The sequence below is a fragment of the Electrophorus electricus genome, chromosome 24 (assembly GCF_041902795.1).
Source record: "Electrophorus electricus isolate QZ-2024a chromosome 24, ASM4190279v1, whole genome shotgun sequence".
Lineage (NCBI taxonomy): Eukaryota > Metazoa > Chordata > Actinopteri > Gymnotiformes > Gymnotidae > Electrophorus > Electrophorus electricus.
Window position 1 is genome coordinate 7,344,254 of NC_137520.1, and position 20,958 is coordinate 7,365,211.

The window sequence follows — 20,958 nt, forward strand, 5'->3', positions numbered from 1 at the left end:
ACAAATATAGATAGGTGGTAAGAAAACTTGACCTATTAGCTTTAATTTTCACAGTAGATGATACAGTTATTCTACATATTTTTTCCAGTCTTATAACCAAAGTAATACAGAGTTCTGAGTGTTGAGTGAAAATAAAATGATCATTGCAGATATTGTGTATTGCATTGTGGGATAAGTTGCAAGGTTTGAAAACATTCTTCAAGTTTCACTTTTGTCATGTAAAGAACTGGGGAAAATGGTAATAGTTGGTTGTTCACTTATCTGTTTGTATGATCACTGTATTACGATTGAAATGCTAATTTTAATACACAGCTAACTTTAACACATGGTAACTTTCCAATCCCTTGCTTATTTAGAGTTTACACATTCATGCCTATTAGATTCCATGTACCTATTTTTCTTTATAAATGTTGACATTTTAATTTTGTGCAATTTGGTAATAAGGCCAAATATATGGAGAACTTGCAGAATGGATATGCAGAATTTTTTTTCTTTATATTTAAGTCTTATTTACTGTAGACGGACAGAAATACATCCATGAATAGAGCATGAAGCTGGGATTTCCATAACACCTAAAGCATTTTTTTCTTTCCTGCAGAACACGTGTGCTGGTTACAGGAGAATGTCTTCATGCAACATGTGCAGACTGCGCAAACATATATGTTCAGCCCGTGTTTAACATGTTCCACAAGCACATCTTCACGCTGGGAGAAAATCTGAATAAAGGCAGGAACCACCTCTTATATGCCATAGTTCTGGTGGTGACAATGTGTCACAGTGGTGCAAAGTTAGCCTATATAGATTTCATTAAATTACTTCATTAATTATATAGTAACAAATACACTACTGAACCTCAGTCATCCATTTTAGTGATGGGTTGCTTTACAATTTACAAAACTTTACAATTTGAGCGATTGAGGCTCAGGAGCCCAACAGAGGCAACTTGGCAGCAGTGGGGTTGAACGGCAATCCTTCTCATAACTAGTCAAACACCTTAACCTCTGATATCTTCTCATTGAGCCCAAAATCCATGGCACCCCTGCATAGATGTGTTTGATTTTATACACACTTCTGATTTTATTAGCACTGGGTGTGGCTGAAATACCGTAATTAGGAGAGATATCATGCGCGGGATATCTCACATGTTGCTGGCAGATTTAGCTAGCTCCAAACTGTCAGATATTTGTTACATTGACAAGTCCTTTTAAATCTTATTATAACTTTTATATGCCTCCAGTGATGTCTCCGATGCACGCTTGGCTTTGAGAGGTTTGTGATCACTCGCTCTGCAATTGCCCGTTAGACGGGAAGCAAGGACGGGTGGAAACGGGGATAACTACACGAGCAAAGACATTGAGAAGGTGCAATGTGCAAAAAAATAAAAAAAAATTAAAAATTCATTTGTATTTCATATTTTTGCTCGAATAGTTTTGCGTGAAACGTCATTTCGCATCCAAGTTTCTTAAAATAAATCATTAGTTATGTCGAAAGATGGGCTTTCAATCAACCAGTGAGTATGTTTCATCCCTTTGTGTCCGTGGCTTGACTAACCGTGATCTGCTGTGCATGGAAACTGGACCTGCCTGGTCTTTCAGAATTAAAACGGAGAAGGAAATATGTCTCCATCTAGTGGTGTAGGTATGTGTACATTAATATATAATTTGGTTTAAACTTAACTAGCTAGCGACCTATCATAGCTAAACAAATCCACAATCGCCCAGGACTACAAACCTGTAGTTTGAATTGAATATTCTAAAGCTCGTAACTTTACTTCTGACCAAGTATTCTTCACTGGCCAATATAATTAACCAGTTCGCTTAATAACCTATTAAAGCTAATAAGCGACATGATAACTTGTTTGCAAGTTCAAATATGTAGTGGCTAGAAAACTAGCTATGAGGTGGTCACTTGTTATTTTAAAAGGCCAGTTTCACCGGTGAGACCTGCGGGCGGTGGCTCGTTTAATCTCCCTTCCATTTGTGGCGGTCTGTGGTTGCTGTAGCAACGACTTGAACACAACTATCGCAAGTCTTGTAGCTACATTCTAAGTGATTTATAGTCGCAGATCTTCTACCATCTTCACTACATATTCTGCTTGCCGCACACCTTCCGCTATGTCGAAAAGCAAGGTAAGAAAATTAAGCACTAAGAGCAAGTTTAGCAGATGACCGTTTATCTGATAGGATTTAATCAATTTGTTGCAGTCTTCAGTTAGTGCTAGGCTAGCTAAGATGCCATGGCATTTTTATTGTATAGTTCATCACTTGCGACCCGTTAACGTCTAACTTTTCATTCACCGTAGACAGGCGGATACAAAGGTCCGTATGGATACCAGAAAAGAAAAGATGGGTGAGTCTTTCTGTGTGTGCGTGCATGTGTACAGTACGTTGGCAAGCGTGTCTGTGTGTCTGTGCTTATGGTCAGCATTTAGCAGGTAACCACATTAAAGCTGATTCCAATCACAGGGAAGGGAGGAGTTGTGTGCGTTACAAATGTAGCCTCATGAACACAGTCCTTGATGTCCTTCACCAGAGGCCAGGATGGGTTGAGGTCAAAGAGTGAGTCTTGAATATACTGGTGCCAGATTGCATTTCTGGAGGGCCACAGCAATGGAGGCTACAGTGCCTTCTTTGCATGAAACACATTTGATTCAACTCCTGATTGAGTATTAGCTAACGACTTAGTTCATATATGCTAAAGTGGGGAGAATGCTAAACTCTGCGGTTTGTGGCCCTTCAGGAATGCCTATAGACACCTTTAAAATGCACCTCTTATATAAGATGTTCATTTTTATATAATCTAGTTTATTCCTGTGTCAAATGCATAGAGATGGAGAATGGGACTTCAACTGGTGTGATGTAGGTTGGCTCAGAGAGAACTTTGACCACTCTTACATGGAGGAACATGTTAGAATATGCCACTTCCGGAACCACTATGAGGTCAGCAAGTGCAGCAAAGCCGGTACTAATGATCAATGTCTCCTAAAGTCAAACTGCAAGACTCAGTACAGTTTCTAAAGTTATTGGAATTTTATTGAATAGAATCGGAACGCCTTTGTTGTTAATCCTTTGCAGTTGACACGTAAGAACCTGATGGTGAAGAACCTAAAGCGCTACAGAAAAACTGTCGAACGGGAAGCTGGCCGCCTTGAGGCAGTCAAATGTGACTTCTTTCCACTTACCTTCGTACTGCCCAGTGAGTACCATCTCTTTGTAGAGGACTTCAAGAGAAGTCCTGGCAGCACTTGGATAATGAAACCGGTAAGAGTCAAGCCAAGTCTAAACTCTTATTCCACTATGTTTTGTGTATTATTTGGATACGTATGTATACTTCATAAGTAATTGGACAGCGAGACAGTTTTGGGATCTGTATTCCAGCTCACTGGATCTCAAATGAAACAATGAATATGAGGTTAAAAAGGAAAAATATAAACAGTATTTAATTCCCCAAACCATTCCTATAAGGTGCTTCTGTATACTGCAGATTTCATTCTGTCATATATGTTCATATGCTACCATGTTTTACAGATCTTGATAAATTTTATTTACAGCATTTTCCTATTTCCATTACTCTGGTGCAGGTTAATTTTGATCTTAATAGTCAGTGATTCATTTCAAATCCAGACATACTGAACTGTATGTATTGCTATTGAAGTATAATGCAATAGTGGCTAACACCTTCCTGTTCAGGTGGCACGTTCACAGGGGAAAGGCATTTTTCTTTTTCGGAAACTAAAGGATATCATGGAATGGAAAAAGGTAAAGATCTGTTCATCAAACACAGCATGCAGATACCGTACAGGCTTCTTGTTTAATTAAATTACAACCAAAAACTCGAATGCGAGTATTTGGCTGTAATTTATAGCAAAAGGTTTAACAGAAGATTAATGTTTATTTTCTTAGGATTGTACTCGCTCTGACGAACAGAGAGATGAGGCTCAGGTTGAGAGTTATGTTGTCCAGAGTTACATCGAGAACCCCTACCTCATTCATGGTGCATCAAGACTTTTACTCCTGAAATAATTTTTCCCCTTAATTTTTTTTATTGTTGTGACTTTTATGCTGAAATTATTATCGCTAATGGTTTATTATTCACAGGCAGAAAATTTGACCTGAGAGTCTACATTCTTGTAACCTCAGTAAGTAAGCTTCTATGAACCGGATGTAGGTGCTATGTTTATTCTTATCCACAAAGGGCTGGTGTAACTGCAGGTTTCCATTCCCACCCAGTAGGAGCAAACCTGATTCTAAATGTATAAGTTGAATCTTCAGACAGTACTTTGCTGGATTAGTGTGAGAACCTGCTGTCAGTCCATCTGCAGTTACTTGTCCCTTTGTAGGTAAGACTGGACTCCAGTTTTTCACTAAAGAGAAGGGGGTCATTGGTGTATTATCTTTAAATATGTCCAAGGTATCATTTTGAATGTGGGAAACTGTCATTTAAACCGAGAATGTAACTGCAGAATGTTTCTTCAGTACCTCCCGCTGAAAGCCTGGTTATATAGAGATGGGTTTGCCAGATTCTCCAACACCAGATTCTCCCTTAGAACTATTGATGATCAGTGTATCCTTTGCATGCTTTGAATGTGCTTTCCCAACATATTTTAACTGCATGATATACCTTGGTGGCCATCTTTAACTCCAAACTACACTCAGATGTCCATCTTACTAATGTGGCAGTGCAGAAAACTGCCCCTGTCTACAACCCAGAGAAGGTATGTACTTAATGTTATCAGTATAGACCTACTTAGTGTAGTAAAAAGAGGACTGAACCTAGTTTTCTGTTTTCTCCTGATTCCAGCACTGTCTGTCATTGTGCCATGCACCTTATTGTTGAGCTTAATAGGTTAAATATGGTAAACTTTTTAATAATGCTGTGAGCATTATGAAACAGTACAATGGACTTACAACACTTACTTGAAGTAAAAGTAAGTCTGCAGCTGCTGTCACTCTTATTGACTGGAATTAAACCTGGTAATTACTGTACTTTTTAAGTATCAAAGTACAGTAAACAAAATGTAAAATGTTTCTTTCAAAAGAGAAAACAAATTATGTGCTACACTATATACGATATATATTATATAAATATGTAAATAAAAATATCTGTTTACAGGGATGCAAATGGCAAATGCAACAGTTGCGGCGCTACTTGACAGCAAAACACGGCACATACGTAGTGGAGGAACTTTTTAAAGACATTGATAACATATTCATCCGCAGTTTACAGAGTGTTCAGAAGGTCATCATTAATGACAAGCACTGCTTTGAGTTGTATGGCTACGACATTCTGCTCGATCAGGATCTTAAGCCGTGAGTACCCTGCTGTCTGTAACTGTTCAGTTTTAACAGACCTTTCATGTCTACTTTTCAAATTGAAGTTTATCCTTCCCAGCAAAAGTACATACAGAAGGAATAAAGTGTTCTCACACTGTTGGCCTCAATCTGACTGCTTGAGACAGATTTATGATGGAGTCAGAACATAAAACATTAAACTTAAATTTGCTACCTAGCTAGCTAAGTCACTGCCTAACATTTCCTGCTACAGATTATTTCTTATATCAGATTTTTTAAATGCCATAAAAATAATAAAAATATGGTTTGCGATTGTAATAGATTTTACAGTGTTCACAATTTAAGAAGGTTCAAGAAGGTTGTCACAGATTTACAGATTCGACAAACATATGCTGTTGCTGTTGACAGAAATTACCCAAATCACAAACGTTCTAGTGCACAGATGTCTAGAATCTGACCCCTGGGCCAAATGCTGCCTGCAGACATTTTAATTAACCCCCATCTTAGAAGGGATTACTGGTGGCCCTCTGCCCCACTGACCAGTATGTTGCAATTTTTCTTTTCACCTGACGGTGGCAGCAGTACTATAAACTTACAAATTTACTTATAGCATTGGTAGTTATTCTATTAAACGGCGTAGTCTTCAAAAAGATTAGCATAGAAAACATACCTAAAAGGGAATTTATTGATGGAGGAAAAACGCTGTCATCTAGTGCTACACGCCCAACCCTACGTCCAATGGCGGATGCCAAAATAGCAAAAGAAAATGAAACAAAACATAGCCATTACAATGAATATTCGGGGTACGAGAGAAAATAACGCAGCTGGAAGCTAGCCTGTTTGTTCTTTCATATTTAAAATCTTTTCATCGTTTGAGTTCTTAGTGTTTTGAATAGTTTATGAATTATATTTTTGGCATTTAGGCATTTTTAAATAGTTTAAACTGAAAAAAGTTGTCGCTGATTATCGGTGAAATTAATAAGAAATTGAAAGCATTGATCGTAACAGAAGTTAATTCCGACAGTGACGATGATTTTTTGGCTCTTAAAAAGGATTTAAATAGGGTTGAAAGGTACTAGAAGCGTATAGGAGCAGCAAGTTTGGTGAGTTGGGTCGCTTCTAACCTGAACCTGCTCACCTGGAGTTTAGCACCAGTTCCAGATAAGGACCTCAACAGGTCTAAAGTAGTAGCAATACGGTTGATTTTTGTCGGTGTTTTCTCCTGACATGCATAAGCATTGTTAAATTGATTCTGTGGAAATGCTTAAACTACCCCTGAATGCTCACTTGCCTCAGGAAATGGAAGGCATCAACGCGGCTGGGGTTTTCCTCGCAATTCAAATATGTGCAGACGAAAAAACGAATCACAGACTATAAATAGCTATATACACATAGCAGCTCTAGCGGATTTGAGTTAATTGTGGAGAGTCTGCTCACACCGTTGTCTGTATTAGTTTGTGAAAAATGGAAGTGTGGTAATGTGAAAATGAAAACGGGAAAGTGAGTGACACAGGCGCAAGTATAGCACAGTGCATTTTAATGGATGGAGACCCGTTGTTTATTAGGAGCCTTATATAAACGCGGCAGGCTGGCTAGTTCCAGATGCGTCTGTTTAACCTTTTGGTGGACGGCGTTAAGCGTTTGAGCTGGTCCTAATAGACGCCAGAAAATAGTTTTACTGCGACTGGTGAGTCATTTTACGATTTTCTCTTTAGTTTGATTACATTTTAGGTTTTGCATAAAGTATTTTATGGAACTAAAGCGTTTGATATATTGGTTTTATGATGCAACCTAGGAACTGTTCGGGCTCTAAACAAGATGATAGAATTGGGAGATTAAAAGCATTTTTAAGAGGGTAAACTCCCTGTTTGCTCATGTACCAGTCGATTGTATTAATTTGGGGTTAACCTGTGTTTTGTGTCCCCGGGTGCTGAGTCACGTTTTTGTAATCATTACGGTTGTCTTTTCTTTTTGCGTGTTTCCACAGCGTATTATTCTAGTAGGATAGTTTTTTTTATCACTTCATGTAGTGTGCGTGAATATCTAAAAGAGTATTGTAAACTCTGTTTATGAGGAGTTTAATTTAGGTGTGTATTAGTGACCATGTTACTGTCGTTGAAGACATTGCATTTGGAGACCCAGAGCTATTCATAGTAGTGGCTTGTAGAATAATTGTTAGTGGTTGTACTAACAGTAGTAGTATTATAGCAGTATTGATGGGAACAAAAACATGACAAGTTCTTGAGTTGTAGATGGATGGTAGAGAGCCCAGCATGGCCAACGGGGTGAGCAGCCGACGGGGTGAGAAGTCATCGTTCTGGGAGCTGGAGGAGCAAATGGAGGTGCTGAAAGTTGTCGGTGGAACTGGCAGAAAAAGATATTTTGAGGACTGAGAATGAGAGACTGCATGGAGCGGTACTGAGAGTGAATAAGGAAGGGGAGAAACAAGAGTAGAGTACACCAAGGAGAAAAGGTGTAAGAAACTTTCAGGGAACCCTTCCCTCTCAGTCAGTGACTTTCTAGAAGACATTGAGTTGATCCACGAACTTGAGCATCCAGGAACTTCAGCACCTCAGAGGAAGCTGCTTTTTATTTATGAACATTTAGAAGGTAATGCTAAGGAGGAAATTTAGTTCCTGTCTAGTAGAAAGTGGGAAAAGATTCAGCCAAGGTTAAGTCTGTGTTGAATTAAGTATTTGGGGATGAAAGGTCTGCTGCTGTTATTAAAAAAATGTTTGCCATGACTGAGAACAAAAGGAGGGGGAGTCATTATGAAAATTCTCATATGCTCTAATGAGTTTATTAAAGGATTCACTGTAGACCTGGGGAAGTGCCTGATAAAGATAGTGTTTTGAGAGACCAATTTGCTTTGGCAGTCCTGGCTCCGAATCTGAGATGGGAGTTAAAGAATATCATTAGATGACATCCAGACACTTCCTTTTCTGCTTTGAGGAAAGAGGCAGTGTTATGTGCTGAGGAGGGGAGTGCTGAACTGAGCCTGGAACAGCATTTTTCTTGCTCTATGACTCTCAGTTTATAGAGTGCAATATGACTGTATCAAAGTCTAGGACTTGGTCTATAATACTGGAGTTGAAGAAGACACTTGCTTTGCAGCAAGAACAGCTGAAGCAAATTGCTCAACAAGTTCAGGAGCTTCAAAGGCAGTAGGTACAGCTTTCTGAAATTCTTTTGTCCAAATTGAGTCATCAACAGCTACAGGCAGCCAAGGGGGATGGTATACGGAAAACCTTTATACTGTTTCTTAAGAGATGCGCTACCTAAATCTAGGTAACTTGATTATTAAGTAAACATTCTGGTTGTAAAAATGTTACCAGAGATGTACATGATTCAGTCTTCCTCAGCCTACTATACCTGAACTGAGGAGGTAATCACTTTTAATAACAATAATAATAACAGTAATAACAATTCTATGTATAATGTCCATATACTACATTGATGGGGGTAAGATATGGATATTATATGTTTCACACATTTATTTTTAAACACCAACATTCAACATCCTTGTACATGTTGGGCCAATAACTGGACTCTCACCAGGTTAAAGGCAACTCCTCATTGCCCATAGTTATGGGGCTGTCCAATACCATATCCTTCAATTTAACTGGAAGTAGAGTTTGTTTCAATGGCCCTTTGCTTTCCTCCACAGTTTACCTAAACAAAACACTTTCATTTTTTCCAACACAGAGTTCCACAGTCTCACAGTTCCTGCACCTCTAGCATAACCTGCTCTGGTCAATCAGGCTTCTACCCTCTCTCCAGAATTTCAGGAATGGACCTATTACTGGGTCTGATCTCTGAAGAGCCCAAAGCTGGGGTATGGAAATTCAGGAAGTGCCTGAAGGGAAGACAAGATTACACCTTTACTGGGGACTTGCATCAATTTCTGTGATGCTCTTCTGACTTATGCTGGAATTTTGACACCCCCCCCCCCCCCCCCCCCCCCCAATGGCCACTTGCTCAATGGTTTCTGCAAAAATTATTTTGTCATCCTAGTACAGCCTTAATGAACAAAATCTCTGGTCAACCAGCATCCTTTCCGTCAACATTTGGAAGGTTCCAGGGCTATGTGAAAGGCCGAATGTCATATGATTCCACTCATATAAGCCAAAAGGGGTACAAAAATTCTTACGGACTACAGCCGTCACGCATCACCTTTTGTTCAAGAAGTTTTTGAGTGTGTGCTTTCACTTATTCATACAGTGATGCCTGGGGCTGACTGCCCTATGGCTGGGGGAGTTAGGGAGCTTGCTCTCATGTTGACTGTCTCATGGGTGGAGTAATCCTCAGGACGAGGATTAGTAATGTGGGAGGATGTGGTAAAGTGAAAGCGAATGCGAGAAAGTGAGTGAATGGCAATGATGTGAATGCACAGAGGCCATGCATTTAAAGGGGTGGGGACCTGTTGGTTATAAGGTTCCTTATTTATATTCAGCAGGCTGGCTAGTAGTGGAGAGCGTCTGTTTATCCTTTTGGTGGATGGCATTTGTTAAAAATTTGAGCTGGTCCTCATAAATGCCAGAAAATAGCGATACTGCCATTAATGAGTAAATGTGAGGGTTTTATCTGTAGTTTGATTAGATTTTAGGCTTTTGCGTGAAGTATTTTGTGGAATTAAAGTGTTTTTTATATTGGTTTTATGATGCAATCTAGGAATTGTTCAAGCTCTAAGCAAGAAGATAAAATTGGGAAATCAAAAGTATTTTTAAGTGCCATTGCACTTCGAGACCCAGATGTAGAGTACTTGTTCATTGCATTCTGCAAGATCCTTTTAAGTCTGTTCATAAATTTGTGATAGACCCTGATTCTGATGGTGGTACCTGATATAGAAGTTCTTGTTCAACTCTTTACACGCAATGCTATGCACTATTGTAGGAGTCTTTCATTTTACCAGCTACATGAGACACTGCAGTCTCCTAAATCTCCTCGTTTTCTTCAATAGGAATCAGTTGTTTTTTTGGCTTTTTTCGTTGTTGAATGTGCATTCCAAATAGAGCTTTTTCTGAACACAATTATTCCACATAAATGTATGTAAAGTATCTAAGGCTACATAGTGTATGTTAAGCTGTCTAAACATATTCAGTAATTATATATAAACTGCATTATCCCTAATGGTGAAAAGCTTGTATGATTCTAGGAATTAAAGTCTGAAAATATTATGACTAATCATGCGATGAAACTGATTGCTAGATAAAGTCTGCAAAAATATTTCTGTATATTCTCTTTCTGTGTACATCCATATTCAATCCTGTCTTTTCAAAATGGCAGGCACATCTGCAATAACAGATGCAACTCTTAGAGGATGATAGCGCTATTTTCTGTCTACTTGTAGGTGGCTCATTGAAGTCAATGCTTCTCCCTCTCTCACTGCAAGTAATCAAGATGATTATGAGATGAAGTACAGCCTCATAGAAGACACCCTGCACATTGTGGATATGGAGGGCCGGTAGGATATTAAAAAAAACATTTAAAAGTATTAAAGCTAGTAATGCTTTCATATATTTCATAACAGTTGCATATATTATATTACAACAGAGACAACAGTGCCACTTTAGACAAGATTTCTGTTAGCACAAGAGCCACATAATTAAAAAATGTCTGAATATCCTCCTTATTGTACCCATTGTAGTAAAAGAATAACAATTTAGTGGGTATATTATGCAGAAATGTACACTAAACTGTGTTACTGCTCTTAGACTCACAGGCAAAGAAAAGAGGGTAGGGGGATTTGACCTCATGTGGAATGATGGTCCTGTCTTCAGGGAGAATGCCGGCTTGGAGACACTGGGAAGTCCCTTTCAAACAGCCAACACACATCTAGGTTAGTTTTTAATAGTGCTTTTTAACATTTGATATTTCTATATGTGACATGCTAGTTATTTCTATAGCTTATGTCTCCCATGATTTATTTAATTTTATTTTTTTTTCCTGGCAAATATGTTAAAAATACTGCCATGCCAAATTCTCAGTAGCAGATGTGTGATTGGCGAATTACTGGCATGAGTTGGGTTAATGTCAATTTCTTTTTCTGCGCTGATAACAGGCGGTGTGAACGATCGAAAGAAACAGCTCCGCCAACTCTTGAAACCTTTCCCGGGACAGAAGAAAGTATGAAAACAAACACTTCACTCTAAAACTGATTGGATTTATATAATTGTTATATCTTGTACATAGTAGATTTAGAGTCTTAGTTGGTCTTGTGAATTTAAATATCATGCGAACCAATTATGTCTCGTGTGTATATGAAAGACTTGGCAAAGGTGAAATAAAAGGCAAGACTCATTCTGATGATGTCATGAAAAACTTGTTGTTTCTCATAAAAATAGCTGCATTCAACTCTATGGAAAATTTTGTCTCAGCAAAACAAAAGCATAACCTGGATGTTTTTGCTGTTATTTTCCCATTATGAACGTCTTTGATATATTTAAAAATCAACATAAAAATGAAGTGATACCAAATACATTAAGTGCAGAAATAGAGTAGCAAATACTACTTAAATCAGGCCCTATCCAACGTTATTTATGTTCAAGTATCGTAAATAAACCTACACAAATATTCAGTCACTACCATTTCTGTGCTGATAAACACATGCAATGCTGAAGGACATGAACAATTTTATACACCTTATAACAAGTATGAAAAACATAAATTAGGATATTCAGATAGAGGTTGTTAAACAAAATCAATTTTAAAGATCACCAGCATACCACAAGACAATCTGTAAACAAGATGGAGAATAAAATGTACAGATGTTACTCCTCATCATGCCACTACATCTTACGAGAACTGTAATGTGGCAAGCTAATATGAAATGGTGTTTAAAATGGTCAAATATACAAGTTTTACACACATTGCAAGCAATACATATGTGATTGTAGCAAGCAACAGTGGACAATTGAAAAAAGATATGTTGAGAAAAAAAGATTGCCTAAATTAAATACATAAAAGCCCTTATACATAACACATTACAAAAATACATGTAGCCATTACAAAACAATCATTTATCATCTCAAAAATATACATTCTTTGACCAATATTAATAACAAATAAAACAGACATTAAATGACACTTTACTACCATCAGGATAGCAAAATTTCGAACAGTTCAGAACACAAACTGCTTTTCACATCATCAAATCTGAAATTTACCAGCTCATAAAAAAAATAAAATAAATAAAAATTCAAAGAAACATTTTAAACAGCCTTTATAGGGCATATACACCAAAAATAGATTCAACTTCAAAGACCTATCTGATGTTTGAATAACCCCTAAATAAGTTAAAAGCAAATGAATCGAGTCAACATAATCTCATAATATAAATATCATAAAATTTAATTTACAAAATCTCTAATGATGTAAATAAATAAATAAATAAACAAACAAACATCAGGGTTACTGTCATCCAAAAACTACTAAAGTAATCGGAGGAACTACAACTTTAATATTTTGCAGATAAATACTTGGTACAGGCTGTGCGTGCTAAACTGTGGCACATGTTTGGATGAACCCTATAGGGGAATTATGCTGTAGTTACTTGGCACACTGGCCATTTTTCCCTTTCCCATTCAACCTGGAAGCTGATGGCCCCTTACTTTCACTGGGCCCTTTTTTAGCCCCTGCCCGTACACTACCACTCCCAACCTCTGTCCTCTGCCCTTCTTTTTCTCCTCTCTTCCCACCACCCTCTCGTTTATTACCAGCACCAATACGCTTATCAGTACCCGTGCCTTTCCCTCCCAGGGAGGCATCCTTTGGCCTCTCTACCTCAGCTGCCCTCCCTGCGGGCCCTGTCCTGGCTGGAGGTTGGCCTTTGCCATTGGTGCTGAGCTCCTGGGAAACCCTGTGTGTTTTCCCTACTGCCTGAACACATTTTTGGTGGCTCTTCCCTGCCTGCGTTTTGACGGGCTGCTGAACCCTGACTGCAGGCCGGTTCTCACTGGCCAAGGCCCGGCTCTCGCTGTTGCTCCTCTTATGGGTAGACGCAGGTGGAGCTTTGCGCTCCAGCAAGGGGCTGAGGCGGGAGTGCCGCTGGTAGGCGTACGAGGAGCAGCTGCCATTGCAGAGAGGGTAGCGGACGTGGCAGTGGGGGCAGACAGGCCGAGAGATGTGGCTGGAGGATGGAGTGCTGAGAGAGGAGAGGAGGGAGAAGGGGAAAGCCCGTGGACTCTGGTGAAGGCTTTTCGGGGAACTGAGGCGTGTTGGAGGAGCCGTGTGGGGCCGGAGGTGGCTGGCAACCGGGGGACCTGTAGGAGCTCGGCCCCTTGGGCGAATGATGGGGGCGACAGGTCGCCCACTCTCAGCCTGGATGGTCTGGATCTGGTGCCACTCCAACTGCAGGAGACGTTCTAGGTACTTCTCAAGCTGCCCTACGGGCTTTGGCCGTGGGGCACGTTTACCCTCTGTGTTCAAGAAGATGGCCAGTTGCCTCAGGCTCCATGTATTGAATGGCTGAGGCAGGAAATCTGGATAGCCATAGCTGTCGTTCTCGGTCTGCACCGTTCTGGGGCCCGGTATGTGTGGGTGCAGGTCCATGGTGTTGATGACTTCAGCCCGGAGGTTGAGCTGGGGTGGAGTGCAAGGAGAGGGCAGCACAGGAAGCCTCTCAGAGTCTGACAAATCACTGGCACTGTCTGTGTCATCCTCTTTGTGGTCCAGGAGACGCAGGGACTCAAGGTCAGGAATGTGTTGCTGCAGGGGAATAGGATGCAGCGTTGGCTGAGGTGGCAGCGGTAGTGATAAAGCACAGCGGCTCTTTTCCTGGGCCACATGACTCCGCTCCAGATCACTGCAGCACTTGGGTTGAGGCTGCAGCTTTTGCTTCTCTGCTTGCCATTCCGTGAAACAGGGTTTGGATCTGGGATGTCTTAGGTCAGCCTCATCCTGTGTGCTGTAAAAAAAATAAAATAAACAGCACATGCTAGCGGTTTTGGAAGTAGTGACTTAGAGTAAATCAAGACATTGCAGCATCTTAAAGGGACATACTTACTCAAGCATTTTACGTGTGGCAGCAGTGGGACTCTTGACATACTTTGGTCTATTTCCATTTTGTCCCTGACACATTATGAAGAGTCATTAAGTATTTGATATATCAGAAATAGATAGATAGATAGATAGATAGATAGATAGACAGACAGACAGACAGACAGACAGACAGACAGACTCAAAATTGTAGTATACAGTTTCCAGAGAAAGTGTGTGTGTGTGTGTGTGTGTGTGTGTGTGTATATATATATATATATATATATATATATATATACACATGCATGCATGCATGCATGCATACACACACACACACACACACACACACACACACACACACACAGAGCCTGGCCAAAAAAAAGGTCACCACCTGGATTTAACTAAGCAAATAGGGAAGAGCCTCCCATTGGATAATTGCTGTATGGGTGATTATGTTTCAGCTGGCAACAAGTTATTTAACCCTAACTGATGCAGTGAGTAGCTTCTCATTTGTTAAACAACCATATTGAAAGACACATCCTGTGGTTGTGGAAAAGGTGTTAATCTGTTTCAGAAGGGTCAAATTATTGGCATGCATCAAGCAGAGAAAACATCTAAGGAGATTGTTGAAACTACTAAAATCGGGTTAAGAACTGTCCAACGCATTATTAAAAAGTGGAAGGACATTGGGGAAACATCATCTTCGAGGAAGGAATGTGGTTAGAAAAAAATCTTAAATGATCGTGATCGGCGATCATTTAAATGTGTGGTGAGATCAAATCGTAGAAAAACAACAGTAGAACTCAGGGATATGTTTAATAGTGAAAGTAAGAGCATTTCCACACACACAGAGAAGGGAACTCAAGGGATTGGGACTAAACAGCTGTGTAGCCTTAAGAAAACCACTTGTCAGTGAGGCTAACCAGCAAAAACGGCTTCAATTTGCTAGGGAGCATAAACATTGGACTCTGTAGCAATGGAAGAAGGTCATGGGCTCTGATGAGTCCAGATTTACTCTGTTCCAGAGTGATGGGCACATCAGGGTAAGAAGAGAGGAGGCTAAAGTGATGCACCCATCATGCCTAGTGCCTAGCGTACAAGCCTGTGGGGGCAGTGCTATGATCTGGGGTTGCTGTAGTTGGTCAGGTCTAGGTTCAGCAATGTTATGTGCCCAAAGAATGAGGTCAGCTGACTACCTGAATATACTGAATGATCAGGTTATTCTTCCCTGATGCCACGGGCATATTCTAAGATGACAATGCCAGGCTTCATCGGGCTGAAGTTGTGAAAGAGTGGTTCAGGGAGCATGACACATCATTTTCACACATGGATTGGCCACCACAGAGTCCAGACCTGAACCACACTGAGAATCTATGGGATGTGCTGGAGAAGACTTTGCGCAGTAGTCCAAATCTCCCATCATCAATACAAGATCTTGGGGGGGAAAAATTAATGCAACTCGGGACAGAAATAAATGTTATGACATTGCAGAAGCTTGTAGAAACGATGCCACAGCGAATGTGCTCAGTAATCAAAGCTAAAGGCGTTCCAACGAAATATTGGTGTGTGTGACCTTTTTTTTGGCCAGGCACTGTGTGTGTGTGTGTGTGTGTGTGTGTGTGTGTGTGTGTGTGTGTATATATTTATATAATGTGGGGGGGGGGACCAAACTCACAATTTCAGTTCTGGACAAGTGTTCCTTGTCCTGGACTGGAAGGATGTTCTTATGCAATGAGCTTGTTTTTTTCGGAGGTTTCTGATTTTGATTTACCTTGCCTCCCCTTTTGTTGTTGCTGAAAAGCAGAATAAATAAAAGCAAAATGAATAATTTTCCTGAAACAAAGGGGGTTCATACAAATGAAATTTGGAATACATGTATGGATTTTCATATCTTCTCCATCTATATACCAGAAAATGGCTAATAAAACATACCTGGTAACAACTCCAGTGTTTTCGGCATTTTTCACTCTAACCTTGTCTTTTACTTGCATCCTTTTAAGGATCGTTGATGTTGTTTGCTCTTGTAGGATGGGTCCCATTGCAAAGATTTAATTTTATTTTTTCCCCGCACCTGCTATAATTGGTGTATAGGAATGTCCCATTGGAGTCGGCCTACCCGACTAAATCGCTCCATTGCAGAAAGTCACGATGTTGTTAAATCGCTGCACACACATCCAAATGGACCAAATAGTAAACACGCAGTACGGTAGCTACGTAAGTGTAAAGGGCCGCATAACTCGTCATGCTCCTATAGCCATAACTCCTGGTATTGTCTCATTACCGCTACATTTAGCTGGGTGATATCATGCGCCACATCTTGACAATAACAACTGGCATTAAATGCAACTAAAGTAAATATTATGCACGAAACGCTATCTGATTCGTTATGTACTGTCAAGGTCTTCCTCGTTCTTGTTTACCTTCTGTATGCACGTTCACGACTGCCGTGATCCAGTTGCACGATGGGAATTGAAGTACACCTTAAAAACATTTCAAGATGTTGCCTATTTTGATATAGACCGTGAGCAGAATTTGTCCAGTAAAACCAAGAAAATAATTACTAAGCGACAGTTCTAGAGAAATTAAATCATATATAAGTGATTGTTCACAAAAAACATTTATTATATTTATCTAAGCAACAACATTACCCACAAGGTAGTGCTGCAGCAGTCACACCTCCTCTGTGTATGCCTGATTGTCACTACATTTTTGCAGGGTTTGCGTAGTTTTCTGATCTACATCTTAGGTTGTTATATGTTCTTTTACAGACGTCGGCATACTGATCAATAATCATTTTACACACATTAATGGAGGACCTGCAGATGAAACAAATATATTACGTCGGATTTTAATGGTGAGACAATATGCCACACAAACTGCTTCCCTGTCTGTAAGGACAAAGTAGGCTTGCAGTAATTTAGCGTACGTTGAAACGGTTAGTGTCAAATTTCATGCTAATATCTGTAACAAAACTTTCGAAAAGCCTCGCACCTATGATTTAAATATGCGATTTGGGGGGAAACGCGTGCCGTCACAGCTGTGCACACCGTTTTGCCTATTTAAGATCTTGTGACGTAATTTTTTTTTTTTCCCTAAGAAATAAAACTGAAAAAGCATGCATTTTGTTTTCTCGAAGGTGCAGAGAAGCTTTGTCTGTCTTTGGCCATGGCTTGGTCTATGGGACATAGCCAGGAAAATATGGGTGAGGAGCTATTTTTTGTTGGGGTGTCAGGTGTCTCAAAGCAAATGTATCCCCCGAACCTCAGAGACACACTTCGCTCAGAACCTGAAGGTGAAAGAAATCCTGTCAGAATTCGTCCACCTACTCCCAGGGCTCCACAGCCAAGGCCAGCTGGCCGGAGTCTATCCTGTGAACCCCCACCTAAACCTATTATTCAAAGACGGGCACAGTCTCTACCATCCACTTCAGAAAGAAAGAAGCTCAACCGCAGAATTGGGGTCCGGTTTGTGGACTCCCTAGGAATGGACCTGGAAACTGTGAAGGTTTTCAGAAGCGGAGAAGACCCATTTGTCCCGGAACATGTTCTTTTTAGACTTTTAATGAACGCAGAACTAGCAGCTAGCAAGAGCTTGGAGATATCCCTCCCCTATTTGAAACCAGTGTTCCCTGTGCAGCCTGGCGACTGTTCAAACTTCCTGCAGCGTCTGTGCCGCCAACAAGTCTGCTTAGAACGTGTTTTGTGCTATGAGCCAGGCATAATTGGGATTGTCCTAGTCCTAAATCTGGCTTTTGAAAAAGAAGTTACTGTGCGCTACTCTTTCACAAACTGGAAGAGTTGCACAGAAACCAAGGCCCACTGGATTGCTAATAAATACATGGAAGGCATTTCCAGTGGATACAGCTGTGACAGTTTCCGATTCCATCTTCCTGTTCCTCCATTCATCCTACACCCTGGTGCAGTCCTAGAATTTGCAATCTGTTATAAAGTGCAGGGCAGTCAGTTCTGGGACAATAATGAGGGACAAAATTACAAGTTAGTCTGCCAGAGCTATAACCTACCTGTTCCGAGAGAATGTGAGGACAGCATGATACACTTCATTTGAACCATTTGCATAACTGTATATATATTTTAACATTGAAAACAATGGGTTTTGGGGTTTTTTGCACTACTTTCTCAAGCACTTGTTATGATAGTAGGCCTTGATAATAGTGTCCTAAAAGGATTCAGGACTTTGGCAAATTAAAATAAACAATGAGACAAGCTTTGGAATAATTTTCTTACAATACAGCAGTATACCCAAGGTGAATATGTACCTCTACTTTTACATTATTAACCAGCAATGTACAGAACATAGCCAAGCAGTGCCATCTTTTTTTTTAAATCTTGCCTCTAAACGGAGAATGCATAAGATTTCTGTTTATGCCAACTGATCTTATATATCTTTATTTATAAGAACTTGTTTGGCTTTGCAGACACTGAAAGTATAGTAGCTAAAATGTTCATTAATTACTGTCAGCATTTGCCAAATCTTGTGAATAACAACGTGCCTCTGACATTCTCGGTGTTTATTTTCAATAAAATGTCACATTAAGTTTTGTAACACTAAATGTTTTTTTTTTTTACTCGGCAATAAAATCACCCCCCCACCCCGCTTCTTTGTGACGTGACTCTTTGCGCGTGTTACTGGTTTCCCGCGCGCAGAAGAAAGATTTGTATGTGGGAAACGCTCCTACAAGTAGATTGTTTTAAACCTACGCCTAGAACATTTTCATCGTAGAACAGTTGATTCTCACCACTTCACTTATATAATTACATTTGGGCTTACATCTCTCGAAAGGTTTTTTTTTTTTTTTTTAATAAATGACTTAAGTATTAATAGTGATGGGCAAGGAGTTCGCTGAACATTTGTAACAGGTGAACTCAAGATAACACGACAGTCTGAGGTAAGAATTCTGTCATTAGCTAGCTAGCTAACGTTAACCACACCTCTTGGTCATCTTTACCTATTAACCCAGGTTGGCTGGCTAGTTACCTCTGGGTAATCAACCTTGGCTCGTCTAGAAAATAAAACTTAGCTAGAATAACATGTTTAGGTTAGCTAACCGCTAGCTAGATTAACGCCGTTTACTGGCTAAGCAATTAGCTGTGTTAACGGTCAGTAGCTAAAACGGTTTAGCCAGACCGTCGCAAAACAAGTTCCAATCCCATGGCTAATAACGGATCAATGTACATAGTGATGGGTTAAGTAAAGCTAGCGATCTAGCTAACAGCTAGATAAGATAATTTAATCCATTTTCCGATATCTAGGTTAAATCACACCCTTTTAAAGGGTGTGGTACTAATTGGCTGCACTGCGTTAAATGGGACCAGCCTAAATTAGATAACTTAACTAACCATAGCTATAAATGTGCTGATGTTCAGTTCTATAGCGTTATCTTACGTTACTAGTCTCAGGTTCAATCCGAGACAACGTAACGCTAACCTTTTAACGCTTTTTTTTACTTTTCAAATGATATGGTTACGTACTGCATAAGCAGGTATCTAGAGGTTTTGAATGTCTTCGCTATTTTCACAGTGAACGTATACCGGTTATCGTTCTAAAAGTTTTAAATGTTTTATTTTATGCCAGGGCTACAAGTACCTCGCAGAAGATAATTGACTAGCTAACCATAGGTTAACTTAGTCTTGTTCGAATCGATCGCCACCTGGTATGCCGGTTTGTTTTGCAATTTTTATCGGTAAAGAAATCTTATGTTTACTATTTATATCCTATTACAGTAAAATGGCAGAAACCGTAGCTGTATATTTTCTTTGTAATTGCTCAAATTTTTCTTCCTATTATTGTTATTTTTATTGCCTTTTTTTGGGAAGGGGGGGGGGGATCCAAAATGAGCGCTTATCTTGCAGGGGTTGATACAAAACTAATGACACATTCTATGCCCCCGGACTTCTGTTTAATATATTATTATTATTATTATTATTATTATTATTATTTAACAAGCTAGCACAAACTAAAGCTAGTAGCAGATAGGATGTGCTTTAGCTTTATATGGCAGTGTAGCAGCAACAATAATATATTGTTGGACTTGGAAATATATGACTACTGAGTAAATCGCAGCTCTTTCTTGAGATAAAACCTTTCCAGTAATTTAAATCTGACACGTAAGTATGACAATTGCGAAAAGATGTGCAGTTAATCATTTGGGAATTTTCAACCAATGGAACAGTGTGTGTTGGGGGGGGTGTTATGTTATTCAGTCCAGTCCTTGGGGCCAATCAGGTATCAGTGAATCCACATTTTAATCAGTCCATGTTTATTTGTGCTCCATGACAACTCCCAGTGCACCTGAACCAAGAACATTAGTTAGCCAAATATCTGACCTAGCTCTTGAAAATGCAAATATACTTAAATCTACAATAGAGCAAAAGTGTAGACCATCTTAGGAAATGTAGAAATTGGATTGCCCTGCTCTTATTCCCATATAAGGAACGTGAGGTTTTTTTTGTCTGAGAAAAATGAAGAGTTTTCCCAAAATCGCCTCTGATGTGCCCTAAGATAAATTTTCCAAACCCAGTACATTGTGTGCTTTGTACTGTGTTCTCCCAAATATCACTGGTTCCTTTGAATTCTGAGGTCAATAAGAATTGAAAAATGGAATTTGTAAAAATGACATGAAAAGTAAGCAGAAACTCCTGACATAAAACCTTTCTCGTTACTGTAGTATTTG

The 20,958-nt window shown here is 39.7% G+C and overlaps 3 protein-coding genes across 5 annotated transcripts; 2 read left to right on the top strand and 1 right to left on the bottom strand.

Annotated features, from left to right (window-relative positions):
• The first annotated feature begins 1,991 nt into the window (after positions 1-1,991).
• On the top strand, positions 1,992-11,597 carry ttll9 (tubulin tyrosine ligase-like family, member 9). Of its 3 annotated transcripts, none has more exons than XM_081707143.1 (14): positions 1,992-2,129; positions 2,303-2,349; positions 2,466-2,558; positions 2,804-2,939; positions 3,075-3,260; positions 3,690-3,758; positions 3,903-3,993; positions 4,098-4,138; positions 4,476-4,563; positions 4,656-4,714; positions 5,113-5,309; positions 10,642-10,755; positions 11,006-11,130; positions 11,353-11,597. In XM_081707143.1, the coding sequence occupies exons 1-14, from the start codon at positions 2,115-2,117 to the stop codon at positions 11,421-11,423; spliced, it is 1,332 nt and encodes a 443-aa protein (XP_081563269.1). In that variant the 5' UTR covers positions 1,992-2,114; the 3' UTR covers positions 11,424-11,597. The 3 variants fall into 3 exon arrangements, with proteins under 3 accessions (XP_081563269.1, XP_026873722.2, XP_026873723.3); XM_027017921.3 differs by having other exon boundaries at positions 2,828-2,939; XM_027017922.3 differs by lacking the exons at positions 1,992-2,129; positions 2,303-2,349; positions 2,466-2,558 and having other exon boundaries at positions 2,828-2,961.
• Positions 11,598-16,709, bottom strand: fam217ba (family with sequence similarity 217 member Ba). Its single transcript, XM_027017920.3, has 4 exons — positions 16,200-16,709; positions 15,943-16,060; positions 14,296-14,360; positions 11,598-14,196 (listed from the first exon to the last, which is right to left on the bottom strand). Exons 1-4 carry the CDS (start codon positions 16,304-16,306, stop codon positions 12,840-12,842), a joined length of 1,647 nt encoding a protein of 548 aa, XP_026873721.2. The 5' UTR covers positions 16,307-16,709; the 3' UTR covers positions 11,598-12,839.
• A 247-nt stretch (positions 16,710-16,956) lies between these two features.
• ppp1r3da (protein phosphatase 1, regulatory subunit 3Da) lies at positions 16,957-18,823 on the top strand. Its single transcript, XM_027017923.3, has 2 exons — positions 16,957-17,121; positions 17,404-18,823. Exon 2 carries the CDS (start codon positions 17,433-17,435, stop codon positions 18,330-18,332), a length of 900 nt encoding a protein of 299 aa, XP_026873724.1. The 5' UTR covers positions 16,957-17,121; positions 17,404-17,432; the 3' UTR covers positions 18,333-18,823.
• The last annotated feature ends 2,135 nt before the right edge of the window (positions 18,824-20,958 follow it).

Excerpts from the sequence above, each read along its gene's own strand:
- ttll9 (XM_081707143.1), top strand. Across the intron at positions 3,994-4,097 it reads GAACCCCTACCTCATTCATG|GCAGAAAATTTGACCTGAGA; the intron begins GTGCATCAAGAC and ends TATTATTCACAG. Across the intron at positions 10,756-11,005 it reads ATTGTGGATATGGAGGGCCG|ACTCACAGGCAAAGAAAAGA; the intron begins GTAGGATATTAA and ends TACTGCTCTTAG.
- fam217ba (XM_027017920.3), bottom strand. The coding sequence starts at position 16,306 with ATGGGACCCATCCTACAAGAGCAAACAACATCAACGATCCTTAAAAGG. Across the intron at positions 16,061-16,199 it reads AACACTGGAGTTGTTACCAG|CAACAACAAAAGGGGAGGCA; the intron begins GTATGTTTTATT and ends TCTGCTTTTCAG. Across the intron at positions 14,197-14,295 it reads GCCACACGTAAAATGCTTGA|CACACAGGATGAGGCTGACC; the intron begins GTAAGTATGTCC and ends TTTTTTTTACAG.
- ppp1r3da (XM_027017923.3), top strand. The coding sequence starts at position 17,433 with ATGGCTTGGTCTATGGGACATAGCCAGGAAAATATGGGTGAGGAGCTA.